At 52.1% G+C, this 14,825-nt stretch overlaps 1 protein-coding gene across 1 annotated transcript in view; it reads right to left on the bottom strand.

Annotated features, from left to right (window-relative positions):
* KCND1 (potassium voltage-gated channel subfamily D member 1) overlaps positions 1–14,326 on the bottom strand; it is a 62,691-nt gene extending 48,365 nt beyond the window's left edge. Inside the window, 7 exon segments of the mRNA XM_056852266.1 lie at positions 13,208–13,659; positions 13,661–13,912; positions 13,914–13,931; positions 13,933–14,063; positions 14,066–14,141; positions 14,143–14,163; positions 14,165–14,326. Of these exon segments, the coding sequence (XP_056708244.1) occupies positions 13,208–13,659; positions 13,661–13,912; positions 13,914–13,931; positions 13,933–14,063; positions 14,066–14,141; positions 14,143–14,163; positions 14,165–14,326 (1,112 nt within the window).
* Positions 14,327–14,825: the final 499 nt, after the last annotated feature.

The raw sequence follows: 14,825 nt of genomic DNA, 5'->3' as shown, positions 1-14,825 counted from the left end.
CTCTCCAGGATCAGAGGAGCAAGTCTATCCTATTAGGTGCTGTGGAACGCAGGCAGGATAATGCTGCTGCTTGGGGGCTTGCTTGGGGGCTTCCTGAAGGCACCTGGTTGGCCCCTGGGTGGAGGTTTGGGAGGTTTGGGAGCAGTGCCTCTGGAGAGGGAGATTTGTGGAGTGAATTCACTGGTATCCCACCGCGCCTGTCCTCTGAAGCTGCTATTTTCTCCAGGGGAACTGATCTCTATAGTCTGGAGATGAACTATAATTCTAGGGGAACTCCAGGCCACACCTCGAGGGTGGCAAGCCTCCTGCCCCCATGATAGGTAGGGTTGCCAACCTCCAGGAGATGGCTGGAGATCTCCGGAATTCCACCTGATCTTCAGGCTACAGCGTGGTGTAGTGGTTAAGAGCGGTGTTTGGAGCGGTGGACTCTGATCTGGAGAACCGGGTTCGATTCCCCACTCCTCCGCATGAGCAGCAGAGCTAATCTGGCGAACTGGATTTGTTTCCCCGCTCCTACACATGCAGCCAGCTGGGTGACCTTGGGCTAGTCACAGCTCTCTCAGCCCCACCCTACCTCACAGGATGTCTGTTGTGAGGGAAGGTGATGGTAAGCCGGTTTGAGTCTCCTTTAAGTGGTAGAGAAAGTCGGCATATAAAAACCTCCACCACCACCACCACCACCACCTCCTCCTCCTCCTCCTCCTCCTCCTCCTCCTCCTCCTTCTTCTTCTTCTTCTTCTTCTTCTTCTTCTTCTTCTTCTTCTTCTTTTTCTTTTTCTTCTTCTTCTTTCAGTTCCCCTGGAGAAAATGGCTGCTTTGAGAGGTGGACTCTATTGCATTGTACCCTGTGAGCTCCCACCCATCCCCAAACCCCTCCCAGGCTCCACCCCTCCCCCCAAATCTCCAGGAATTTCCCAGCCCAGAGCTGCCAACCCTAATGACAGGCCCTGTCCAGGGATGCTGGAATCCACTTCACGCCCAGACCACAAGTCCCTGCTCAGAGATTTTAAGTTCCCTCATCCATGCATGCCCCACGTCTTACATTCTCCTCCACATCCTGTCACAATCACCTAAAAGCACTCTGCGGATCGTAAAAAGCCTGGCGTCAGACTTCAAGGGCACCGCTGTCAATAAATTCTAGCGAGAGAGGTGCCATGGATCGAGTCTGCCCAAAAGTCCGGTTGCAGGGACGTCTGCTCTGCTGTGATTCACAGGGAACACAGGAAAGCCTCCAGAAGGGGTCCTGGGTGTGGAATTCAGCTCAGCGTTCATTATTTGCCATTTTAAAAGCATGCTTTTAGCCCTTACGGCTGCAAAGATCGGCTTGAAAGTACGTGGACAATGCCAAAGGAATCGCTGGATACCTGTGGGCTATACCGAAGCGAAATAAAATAAGATTTCTATGGGCCTAAGATCAGGCGCTTCAGTGCTTCTTTACTCCTCTCCCTAACGGGAGCAGAATGAATTGTGCAAATAAGAAGCATGTGAGTGTGCTTAATGCGAACCATGTTTGCGGACTGCAGAATTCATCTTTTTTGTAGCACAGAATTTGTGTTCTCTGGGTAAAGAGTCTTTACGTATTTAATGCAGGGGTGCTCACACCCCAGTCAACAAGTCACACTTTTCGATGCAGAATCCTCGCCTTTATGGTATTTCCGGAGGGAAACGCACTCTGTATATCCTAGCGATTGCAACCTCCAGGTGGGCCTGGAGATCTCCCGGAATTAAAACCGATCTCCGGATGACAGGGATCAGTTCCCCTGGAGAAAACTGCTGCTTTGGAGTGTAGCTAGGGTTGCCAGGTCCCTCTTCGCCATCAGTGGGAGGTTTTGGGGGTGGAGCCTGAGGGCGGGGTTTGGGAAGGGGAGGGACTTCAATGCCCTAGAGTCCAATGGCCAAAGCGACCATTTTCTCCAGGTGAACTGATCTCTATCGGCTGGAGATCCGTTGTAATAGTAGGACATCTTCTGCTATTACCTGGAGGTTGGCAACCCTAGTAGAGCCTGAGGAGGGTGGGGGAGGGGAGAGACTTCAATGCCATAGAGTCCAATTGCTGAAGCGGCCATTTTCTCCAGGGGAACTGATCTCTGTCGGCTGGAGATCAGCTGTAACAGCAGGAAGAAGAAGAGTTGGCTTTTATATACCAACTTTCTCTACCACTTAAGGAAAAATCAAACCGGCTTGCAATCCCCTTCCCCTCCCCACAACAGACACCCTGTGAGGTAGGTGGGGCTGAGAGAGTTCTAAGAGAACTGTGACTAGTCCAAGGTCACCCAGCTGTAGGGCTACCAGGTCCCTCTTTGCAACCGGTGGGAGGTTTTTTTTTGGGTGGAGCCTGAGGAGGGCGGGGTTTGGGAAGGGGTGGGACTTCAATGCCCTAGAGTCCAATTGCCAAAGCGGCCATTTTTCTCCAGGTGATCTGATCTCTATCGGCTGGAGATCAGTTGAATTAGCAGGAGATCTCCAGCTAGTACCGGGAGGTTGGCAACCCTAGAAGGCGTGATCGTGGATGCAAGAGACCTTTTCGTTCCAAAGAATCACAATTCCACACCCCCTTCCCCCATAATAGACGGACTAGTCTATTATGCTACTACCTGGCAGTTGGCAACCCTACCCAGCTGGCTTCATGTGTAGGAGTGTGGAAACCAACCCGGTTCACCAGATTAGCGTCCACCGCTCATATGAAGGAGTGGGGAATCAAACCCGATTCTCCAGATTAGAGTCCGTCCGCTCATGTGGAAGAGCGGGGAATCAAACCCGGTTCTCCAGATTAGAGACCACCGCTCCAAACCACCACTCTTAAGCACTACACCACGCTGGCTCTCCAGCTGGTATCAGGAGATCTCCAGCTAGATCCTGGAGGTTCAAGGAGGATTTGCTTCAAGGAAGATACGGCCGTTTCAAATTCTATGGATGTGCAATAACAGAGGAATATGCTTGTAAGTAATTTTATATACTTTTTATTGTTAAAATATTTATAAATGTATTGTGGCAATTTTAAAAATAATTTATTGTTACATAGGAAAGACTGATGAAGAATCCAAAGAATTTGAAACGGCCGTATCTTCCTTGAAGCAAATCCTCCTTGAACCTATTATTGTCAGAACTACTCATTTACCTGTATGATACTTATACAGAAGACTGATGTACTTACAGTGAGAGACATTGCACTCTTGTTCAGATATATTCCTTGTCTTACCGTCCATGAGATGGGTTGTATAGTTGATGTATAAGATTTCTTGTTAATATGTATGTGTAATTGTTTGTGCGTAATTGTTAGACACAGTAGCTCATAAAAATATTTTTTGCACTTCATTATACTGGTTCGCTCCTGTACTAGTTTCCTCATCGGTTGATAATAGTACAGTGGTGTCTATTTCCTCCCCCAGATCCTGGAGGTTGGCAAGCCTATACTCTGGTGTCCTCGTATACGTTGGTTTACTCCTGCAGAACTGCATGCGCGCCGCAGCTTGCTGAATCGGGCTTTCAGCCACAACGTGGTGCTCGCCCACATGCAAACATGGCACATATGAACGCTGAACACCCAGTCCAAACAAGCCTCTGAGCCATGTGCCGCATGGGGAAGTTTTTTTCCGCCCGCCTGCATCGTGTTTCGGCCGGGCCCGGCTCCCACGCTCAGCCAGCCCTTTGCATTTACAAGCGTTGGATCAGAATTCCATTTTCTGTGGCAGCCTGTTCTCTCTCCCTGGCCGGGCCATAAATAATTCAATTCCTACGGACGCTCCTTCGCTGCCTGGAAATTTATTTATTTCATTCCCTTCCCTTCGGTTACACGTTAAGTGACTTAGCCATAAAGAGAAATTACTCAGCAACAAACAATAAAAGCTCAGAACCGCTGACCCAGCGGGCCGCTGGACCGGGGGAAGCCCTGCGTTGGAAACACCCCTAAGAGAAGGGGCCGGCAGGGCAGAAGATTCCCTCGGAATGACAAAAGGGAGATCCTGGGGTGGGTTTTTACTAACAGATATCCCTTGGGGCTGAATGCAGCTAAATCTGGGGAGGGAGGGAGAGGACGGGAGACAGGATAGCCAGTTCTGGGTTGGGAAATTCCTAGAGATCTGGGGGGGGGGTGAATTTAGGGTTAACAGGTCCCTCCAGGCCACCGACGGGGGTTTGGGGGATAGCCTGGGTTGACAGATCCAGGTTGGGAAACTCCTGGAGGTTTGGGGGTAGGGTTGCCAGCTCCGGGTTGGGAAATCTGGAGATTTTGGGGGTGGAGCCAGAAGAGGGTGGGGTTTGGGGAATTGAGGGGCTTCAATGCCATAGACTCCAATGGCCAAAGTGGCCATTTTCTCCAGGGGAACTGATTTCTATAGGCTGGAGATCAGTTGTAATAATTGGAGATCTCCAGCTAGTACCTGGAGGTTGGTGTAATGCCCAGATATAAGGGCTGGTATAAAATACTACGTACTCAAATGCACACACATGGAAGCTTTGGGGAAGTTGGCATCCGGGAGCCATGAACCAACAAATCATGCTCTCTGTGCCTGGTACAGCCTTTCACCAATAGAAAGCTCTGAATTACCTTCATCCTTAGGAATGTGTTTTCTACTTCCAAGATCACAAGACCTACTTCCAAGATCACTTGCTTAGAGACGCCTTCGGGCAATATCTATAGGCTATGCTAATTAGAGTGGAGTAGACACCTCCAGATACTAGCTGGAGAACTCCTGCTATTACAACTGATCTCCAGCCAACAGAGATCAGTTCCCCTGGAGAAAATGGCCGTTTTGGCAATTGGACTCTATGGTTAGGGTTGCCAACCTCCAGGTACTAGCTGGAGATCTCCTGCTATTACAACATCTCCAGCTAGGGTTGCCAGGTCCCTCTTCACCACCGGTGGGAGGTTTTTTGGGTGGAGCCTGAGGAGAGTGGGGTTTGGGGAGGTACTTTAATGCCATAAAGTCCAAAGGCCAAAGCAGCCATTTTCTCCAGGGAAACTGATCTCTATCGGCTGGAGATCAGCTGCAACAGGAGGAGGTCTCCAGCTAGTACCTGGAGGTTGGCAACCCTATCTCCAGCCGACAGAGATTAATTCCCCTGGAGAAAATGGCCGCTTTGGCAATTGGGCTCTGTGGCGAGGGTTGCCAACCTCCAGGTACTAGCAGGAGATCTGCTATTCCAACCGATCTCCAGCCAATACAGATCCCTTCGCCTGGAGAAAATGGCTGCTTTGGCAACTGGACTCTATTACATCCCTTTCCGTGTGGAGGAAACATCGACAGGATCAAGAGCCGCCGTTCATTAACGCGCTTCGGGGCGTCTCGCATGGGCGGCTCATCGATGCTGGGAAGTTGCAGGGGGGAGAGCCGGTTTGCCGGCAGTGGGTGTCTCACCAGCGCAAGCATAGGCAAGTTATTAAAACTTAATTGAGCGGATGGGAACAAGGCGGCTAATTAAGCTTCCCCATAATGGGAACTGCGGGACTGTGGGAGCGAAGTGCGGTGATGGCGTGCAAAGAGGAGAGGCAGGACTCCTGGGACCCACAACACCCACCCGCCCCAAACAACACACCCACACAAGCACACATTGAAGGCCCGCAACCAAACAGTGGAGGAGGTGGGAGCTGAGAAGGTTTCTTTATAGGGTTGTCAACTTTCAGGTCATACAAAATTGTAAACAGAAACCAATATGCACAATGAGCTTAACAAAATGCACAATGAATATAACAAAATACATTAAGTGTATTACATGACAAAGGGCTAAAATATTGCCAACTATATACAAAGGCTAAGATACAGTATGTATGAAAGTCCTCTGCCTGTCACTCACTCTCTCTCTCCAATATTCTTGTTTTACAGGCAGGGTTGCCAACCTCCAGGTAGTAGCTGGTGATCTCCTGCTATTACAACTGATCTCCAGCCAATAGAGATCAGTTCATCTGGAGAAAATGGATGCTTTGTCCATTGGACTCTATGGCATTGACGTCCCTCCCCAAACCCTGCCCTCCGCAGGCTCCGCCCAAAAACCTCCCGCTGGTGGTGAAGAGGGACCTGGCAACCCTATTTACAGGTGCAGATTAGAGACTTTTTCAACTAGATGTATTCAATCAATCAAGTTTTATTTTGATACAATAGCAGCTCTGAATAAAAATCAAAGTTAGGTTAAAATAATAAAATAAAATAATAAAAAGTTGATGATTCTGGGAAGGATGGTTTGAAGAAGAGGAGGAAAGATCTTCTATGGGGAAAGGTTTTCAATCAGCCGTTTATGAATCCCACTAGACTAGAGGCAGAATTCGGCTACTTGGATGGTTAAACTAGATGTATTCTGATGTAATCCCATCTAGTTGGAAAAGTCTCTAATCTGCACCTGTAATCTGCACGTTTGTATTTTGTTATATTAATTGTGCATTTTGTTATACTCACTGTGCATCTCGGTTTCTGTGTTCAATTTTGTACTACGTTCTGATACACACAGAAGGGTCGTTTTGGATATTACTCGTTGTATTAATCTCCAGGTGGTAGCTGATAGAGATCAGTTCCAGCCGATAGAGATCAGTTCCCCTGGAGAAATTGGCCACTTTGGCCATTGGACTCTATGGCGTTGAAGCCCCTCCCCAAACCCTGCCCTCCTCAGGCTCCACCCCCAAAACCTCCCGCCGGTGGCGAAGAGGGACCTGACAACCCTATTTCTTTAGCAGGGACCGTGGTTCTGAGCAAAGGCCCACCGAAGACCGGAGAGGGGGGAAGATCACCTGGAGTTCTTGCTAGCTCATCGCTGACACTGGGGAAATGTCCTAGCAACCAGTGGATCCTCATTAAGTCTGGACAGGGCCATGAAGGAAAGAAAGATGATGCCTCTCTCCGTCCTAACCCTGCACCACCTGTTTATCTCCTGCCGGCCCGTTCTGTCCGGCAGGGCTTCTGTTATCCCTGATCCCGGGACCCCCAGTCTTCAATCCCAAGTCCTGGGTTTCTTCCACCCTGTTTCCCTTCCGCGGCTGGAAATCTGCAGATAATACCACTGCAGAGAGATGCTGCTGGCACCGCTAACCGGAAAAAGCTTTTTCCTCCACAGCGGGTGCTGTCCTGGGAGATCGTGCTGGCCCTATAAACCCACAGTTCTGTGGTGCTGCCTCGCATTTTCGGGAATCGTAAGCTTTCCCTTCAGGGCGCAGAAGATCAGATACCCCCTCCGTCCTCCCCGTTCTCGGTTCTCCCATCGTTCAGAAATTCAGCCTCAAGCGGTTCCAATTGGCGAGATAATAAACAGTCCCATCTCTTCCCCCTCCCTCGGCAACCATCTCTCCAGCTATCTGGAAAATTGCTCGTTCATTCATTCTTTCCCTGCTCAGAGGCGAGCCAGAAACACACACCATTCCCGAACAGACGCATGAAGCTGCCTTATACTGAATCAGACCCTTGGTCCATTGCAGTCCGTACTGTCCACTCTGACTGGCAGCCGCTCTCCAGGGTCTCAGGCGGAGGTCTTTCACATTGCCTGCTGCCTGGTCCTTAACTGGAGATGCCGGGGATTGAACCTGGGACCTTCTGCATGCCAAGCAGAGGCTCTTCCACCGAGCCACAGCTCCTTTTCAGCCAGGGCTAGGGTGGTCAGCTCTGTGCTAGGAAACTTCCTGGAGATTTAGGGGTGGAGCCTGGGGAATGCAGGGTTTGGGGGTATAGTGCCATACGGTCCACCCTCCAAAGCAGGCATTTTCTTCAGGGGAACTGATCTTTGTAGACTGGAGATCAGTTGCCATTCCAGGAGATCTCCAGGGCCAACCTGGGGGTTGGCGACCGTAACCAGGGCTCGCCAAAGCCAGTACCAGTTTGGAACGCCTGGGCTCATCCTTGACCCGTGTAAAGACATGGCAAAGGTGGTAGCATCTCTGAGCATGCGCAAAGTGTCTTCCCCTGAACACTAATGACTGTAAGTAGCACGCACATATCTGGGATTACAAACCACACCAGCGAGGGAACGGCCACCACCGAGACCCTAAATTGTACGGTTCAGCTGCCAACACCCTTCTGGGTCTCATCCTTTTCTGATCAGTAAACTGAGCTCCAGAACCCTGTTTATAAAAAAAAAAATGACTACTGAACAGCCCATATCCACAGCAACTCTTGACAGTGGGATCGGTAGGGTTGCCAAGTCAGGGCTGGGAAATTCTGGTTGATTTTGGGGGTGGATCCTGGAAAGGGGAGGGTTTGGGGAGGGACCTCAGCAGGGTATAAGGGCATAAAACCCACCCTCCAAAGCAGCCTTTTTCTCCAGGGGAGCTGATCTCTGTAGTCTGGAGATTAGTTGTGATTCTGGGAGAGCCAGTGTGGTGTAGTGGTTAAGAGCGGTGGTTTGGAGCGGTGGACGGGGTTTGATTCCCCGCTCCTCCACACGAGCAGCGAACGCTAATCTGGTGAACTGGGTTCGTTTCCCCACTCCTCCCCTTGAAGCCTGCTGGGTGACCTTGGGCTAGTCACGGTTCTCTCTGAACTGTCTCAGCCCCACCTACTTCACAAGGTGTCTGTTGTGGGGAGGGGAAGGGAAGGTGATTGTAAACCGGTTTGATTCTTCCTCAAATGGTAGAGAAAGCCGGCATATAAAAACCAACTCTTCTTCTTCATCATCTCCAGACCCCACCTGGAGGTTGGCAACCCTAGCAAGAGAACTCTAATCCAGACTCTAATCTGGGGAACTGGGTTTGATTCCCCACTCCTCCGCATGAGTGGTGGACGCTAATCTGGTGAACCAGGTTGGTTTCCCCACTCCTACTGATGAAGCCAGCTGGGTGGCCTTGGGCAAGTCACAGCTCTCTTAGAGCTCTCTCAGCCCCATCTACCTGACAGGGTGTCTGTTGTGGGGAGGGGAAGGGAAGGTGATGGTAAGCTGGTTTGATTCTCCCTTAAGTGGTAGAGAAAGTCGGCATATAAAAACCAACTCTTCTTCTTCATCATCTCCTGACCCCACCTGGAGGTTGGCAACCCTAGGGGGCAGCTGAGCACCGCAGTGGTAGACCGGGGAGGGGGAGAAGGGAGAGGAAAGTGCCGTCCCCAGAAAAACAGAGGAATTGGGGAAGAGGCTTTCAGGATGTGGCGTCTGTGAGTGCGTAGGGTATTCCGCCATTACGCCAACTGTGAAATGTCACCTGCCGCTAATTCTTCCTGAGGGTGCCATATGGGTTTTTAGAGGGAATTGTGATCAGAACAGCCGCTGACATCGAGACCACCAGAAAACAGACCGCTGCAGAGACAGCCATGCTGCTGCCAGGCCTTGGGGCGGGCGGGGGGGCAGGGATGGTACAAGAGAGGGTGAGTCTCATGATGCCCCAAAGAAGGCTGCGTCTAGCAGGATGGGGAAGGGGGGGGGGGAGTCAGACAGTGTGCGGCAGGTCCGGGTGGCGACCGACAGAGAAGGAAACCGAGCCAATAGGGAGGGGCCGTGGCTCAGTGGCAGAACTTCTGCTTGGCATGCAGGAGGTCCCAGGTTCAGTCCCCGGCATCTCCAGCTAAAGGGAACAGGCAAGTAGGTGATGGGAAAGACCTCTGCCGGAGACCCTGGAGAGCCACGGAGAGGGGCCGTGGCTCAGTAGTAGAGCATCTGTTTGGCATACAGAAGGTCCCAGGTTCAATCCCCGGCATCTCCAGCTAAAAGGACTAGGCAAGTAGGTGATGTGAAAGACCTCTGCCAGAGACCCTGGAGAGCCATGGAGAGGGGCCGTGGCTCAGTGGTAGAGCATCTGTTTGGCATACAGAAGGTCCCAGGTTCAATCCCCTGCATCTCCAGCTAAAAGGACTAGGCAAGTAGGTGATGTGAAAGACCTCTGCCGGAGACCCTGGAGAGCCATGGAGAGGGGCTGTGGCTCAGTAGTAGAACATCTGTTTGGCATGCAGAAGGTCCCAGGTTCAATCCCCTGCATCTCCAGCTAAAAGGACCAGGCAAGTAGGTGATGTGAAAGACCTCTGCCGGAGACCCTGGAGAGCAGCTGCCTGTCTGAGTAGTCAATACTGACTTTGATGGACCGAGGGTCTGATGCAGTATAAGGCAGTTTCATGTGTTCATGAGGGCTGTGGCTTCCTTTATTAGGGGAGGGGCTGTGGCTCAGTGGTAGAGCATCTGCTTGGCATGCAGAGGGTCCCAGGTTCAATCCCCAGCATCTCCAGCTAAAGGGACTAGGCAAGTAGGTGATGTGAAAGACCTCTGCCTGAGACCCTGGAGAGCTGCTGCCAGTCTGAGTTGACAATACTGACTTTGACGGACTGAGGGTCTGATGCAGTAGAAGGCGGCTTTCATGCATTTCATGTGTTCAATAGCAAAAGCGCAAGACAAACGGTACTGTCCCACACACACCCGGACAATTTATTTTGTCATTTCAGGGCAGCTCGACTCAACTCTTATCTTGTTTTTTTTCCAGAACACAAAATTCCCATGACCATGGCCTGCCTCGATGATCCTGGATCCACCTCCCGAAATGCCCTCCCTTTTGTTCTGGAGACCCCGGAAAGGAGGCTAAAACCCACGAACCATCAGGTCAATCCCGGAGACCCGAAAGAGCAAGCTTTACGGCTCTGCCTCCACACACATTTTTCACTTTCTAGATCCTGTTACTTCCAGATCTGGAGACAGGAGCCCCAGAAGTCCTGGTTTACATGCTGCCTTCCCGTTGGTCCCTTTCCACCTACGGTCTTCCCATGAAACGGCGCTGTCTCGTCTCTCAAGGCACCAGGCCGCCCACTCTCTGGGTGCATTTCGGTAATCTCTCCCAGATGGAAGCGGGTGGATTTTAAATCTCGCCAGCTTTGAATCAACACTGAACTCCGGTGGCGCCCGGTCAGCACCCGATAACAATAAAGCAGACTCATTCGGCCAAGAAACCACTCCCAGGAGTAATGGATGATTCGTAAATACAGGAGGAGGAGGAGGAGGAGGAGGAGGAGGAGGAGGAGGAGGAGGAGGAGGAGGAGGAGGAGGATAATAATAATAATAAGAAGAAGAAGAAGAAGAAGAGTTGGTTTTTATATGCTGACTTTCTCTACCACTTAAGGAAGAATCAAACCAGCTTACAATCGCCTTCCCCTCCCCTCCCCACAACAGACACCCTGTGAGGTAGGTGGGTCTGAGAGAGCTCTAAGAGAACTGTGACTGGCCCAAGGTCACCCAGCTGGCTTCAGGTGGAAGAGTGGGGAAACAAATCCAGTTCACCAGATTAGCGTCCGCCGCTCATGTGGAGGAGTGGGGAATCAAACCCGGTTCTCCAGATTAGAGTCCACCGCTCCAAACCACCGCTCTTAACCATGCTGACTCCCACCACCAAGGGAGACCACCAAGAAAGACTCTGCAAGAAGAAGTGGGCACACCTGCTTCTCAATTGTCTTGAAATACCCTTGCTCGGGTTGCCCTAAGTCGGCTGTAACTTAACAGCACTTTACACGCATGCATGAAAGGCCTTTGGGTGTTAAATCCAAAGCGTACGACAGACCCTACATAAACCGACTGCAAACCCCACGATTATCAGACAGGGCGTTCTTGGCGATTCAAGGCCCTGAGCAAAAGTCCCAGATTGGATCCCAGAACCACTGCCTTCCCCCACCCCACACACACACGCTGCTGGCCCCAAGCGAGGGACCAAGCAAGGAGCAGCCTTCATCACATGTGAGACCTGCCAGATGGGGCAAGTGAAAGCGGCAGCAGAAGCCTCTTCTTCTTCTTCTGGTCCTCCCTAGAGGGGGGTGGGCCATGGACATTTGGGCCTCCCCCAAGGGTGGAGTCCGGGGCGGCTGCTCCTCTTGCCCATTGGCGTCAGGGAAGACGTCAGGGAAGATGTCCTGCCCAACCCAGACCACAACCCCCCCCAAAAAAAACACCTCCCACCCAGTCAACTGCCCCAAGAAAGCAAATCCCTCGAGGTAGCCAACATTGTAAAAATACCAGGATTCGAATACCAATTTCTGAGGATCACGTACACGTACACACCAAGCAGAGAAACATAACCCCAGATGTTCAGCTTTTAAACCTTGAATTCAGGATGCTACCAGGAATTTAGAATAGGGAATATCAAGGCTATACAATAACGCAGCAAATTCTTGTGAGCCAAGCTTTGCAGAATACCATTTTTTTAAAAAAGAAGAGGCAAACAGTGCAGTTAAAGGAAATGTATGGGGGGGGGGGCGGAAATAAATTCTCCGCTCATATTGGTTTCGTAGAAGCCCTTCATTCTCCTGGGGAGATGCTCTACAAATCAACTCCCACCCCTCTCCTAACTCCCTCCCCCATTTCTGTTTGCATCTCCCGCTCACGTGGAACTAACCTACCCCACCCCACGCTTTCTCCCCCCTCCTTAACAACAAGAACACCAGAGGTGTCCTGCTGGATTGGACCCATGGTTCGTCTTGCCCAGCGTCCTGTTTTACCCAGTGGCTAGCCAGTTTGGGGAAGAAGAAGAAGAGTTGATTTTTTATATGCCGACTTTCTCTCCCACTTAAGGAAGAATCAAACCGGCTTACAATCCCCTTCCTTTCCCCTCCCCACAACAGACCCCCCCCCCCGTGAGGTCGGTGGTGCTGAGAGCGTGTGACTAGCCCAAGGTCACCCAGCCGGCTTCATGTGTAGGAGTGGGGAAACAAATCCAGTTTACCAGATTAGCCTCCGCCGCTCACGTGGAGGAGCGGGGAATCGAACCCAGTTCTCCAGATCAGAGACCACTGCTCCAAACCACCACTCCTAACCACTACACTACCACTCTTAACCACTACACCACACTGGAGGGAAGGCCACACAGTATAGCCCAATCTGGTCAGATCTCAGAAGCGAAGCAGGGTAGGTCCTTGGGAGACCTCCAAGAATGCTCTACCGAGGAAGGCGATGGCAAACCACCTCTGCTTCTCCCTTGCCTTGAAAACCCCTTGCTGGGGTCACCACAAGTCGGCTGCGAATTGACACCCCTTTACACACACACACACAACCCATTTGTCCCGGAAGCCTTTCCCTAATGTTGCTTCCTAGCACTGGGTTCCAGAGGTTGACAGCACCTGGACCCGGAGACTCCCATCATGCCTAGGGACCGCTGGCGTCCCAACTCCATCACCTCTGCCGCGTCCCTTCAAGGGGAACCTGGAAATCCCACGTCCTCAAGGAGGGTCATGTGATTGGGACTTTCTGGTTCTCTGAGACAACAGAGGGCATCGGGTGATGGCGCGGAGGCCCCCCAAACCTCTTGGGGAGAGTGTCGTGAACGCGAGCCACTCACCCGAGCGTGGTCATGGTGACGATGGTGTACCAGAAGGCCGCAGGGATGCTGGTGAAGTTGGTGGCCGCAGTTCCCTTCTCGGCGTAGAACATGACAGTGGCGAAGATGATGATGGCCATGGTAAGGGAGAAGAGGAGGAAGCCCAGCTCCGAGGCGCAGCTCTTGAGGGTGTAGCCCAGGATCCTCAGCCCTTGCGAGTGGCGCGAGAACTTGAAGATACGGAAGACACGGAAGACCCTCAACGTCACAAAGGCCCCGCTGACGTTTTCATTTTCCGGCATCACCAAGCCGATGTAGTAGGGCATGATGGCCACCACGTCGATGATGCTCATCACGCTCTTCATGAACTTGAACCGGCTCGGGGCGGCAAAGAGGCGCATGAGATACTCAAAGGTGAAGATGAGGACGCACGCCGTGTCCATGCAGAAGAAAGCGTTGGGGAACCGTTCCCCCGCAGGGCAGGTTTCTCTTCCTCCCGGGGGGCGGCCGGCAGGGGATGGTCTCCACCACATTGGCGATGACCGACACTGCTATGAAGAACCCCGTCACGTAGTAGAAGACCAAGGCCATGGTACTGGTGTGGGGGTTCTCGAACGCTCTCCAGAGCTGCTGACGGAACGTGCTCCCCGGCGGCAAGCCAGTGTCGGTGGCGATCTCCGCTTCTTCGTCCTCCGCGAGGCGTTCTGCGTTCTCCTTTTTGCGGTCCCCGGTATTCTTCCAAGCAAACAGTCGCCAATCAGCTCCGGGATGATGCCGTAGAAAGACAACTCCTCGTCGAAGGCCTGTATGCACTCGTGGCGAGGGTAGTGCAGCCGGCCGGTCCGGTAGAAATTGAGGATGTGGCGGAACATCTCGAGTCGCGGTCGAAGAAGTACTCCTGGCTGTCCTCGTCGTAGAAGAACTCCTTCTCCGAGCTGCCCAACAAGGTGTCCGGGGTAGCGGTCCAGGGTGTTTTTTCCACGTCTGGAAGCGTTTCCCGCTGACGTTCACCACCAAGATCTCGTCGTTGCGCCGTTTCCGGTCGACAGGCGGCTTCGGCATGGGCTTCTTGGCCAGTGGGAGCCAGCCCACCGCCGCCGCCCGGGCGAAAGGCAGCCACGTGGCCACTCCGGCTGCCATATTGGGTCAGTTTAGCGGCGAAGGGGGCTCGTAAGAAAACACCGCATCAACTAGGCGATCCCAACTCGTCAAAGGGACTGTTGAAAAGAAGATTTCATACGACGGTCACTTTGTTGGGCCGTGACTAGGGGGGAGTGGATTACAGGGCCCTGGTAGGGGTACGGCCACCCAACCCAGCATCCTGTCCTGGGCATGCAGTTCCAAGTACGATCCTGGCAAAAAATCCTTAAGAAGGGTGCCTTCTCTCTTCTCCCACAGCACAGTAATATCCAAGTTCGTTTTCAAGGGATGTCACAAAACCGTCTCCCAACGACGACTGCTCGGATTTATTGAGGCAACTGCACTATCAATATTGTTACAACTTCAGGGGGTGTAGGTAGTGGTTAAAAGAGCATGATGCAGATAAGGACATCTCCATGGCGCCTCTGGTGCTAGACAAACCAGTCCAGGCGCCTCCTTTCAACGCGAACCGGAGTGGACCCCGCCGTCCGAAAACCTG

The sequence above is a fragment of the Euleptes europaea genome, chromosome 1 (assembly GCF_029931775.1).
Source record: "Euleptes europaea isolate rEulEur1 chromosome 1, rEulEur1.hap1, whole genome shotgun sequence".
NCBI lineage: Eukaryota > Metazoa > Chordata > Lepidosauria > Squamata > Sphaerodactylidae > Euleptes > Euleptes europaea.
This window is presented reverse-complemented; position numbering and strand designations above follow the sequence as displayed.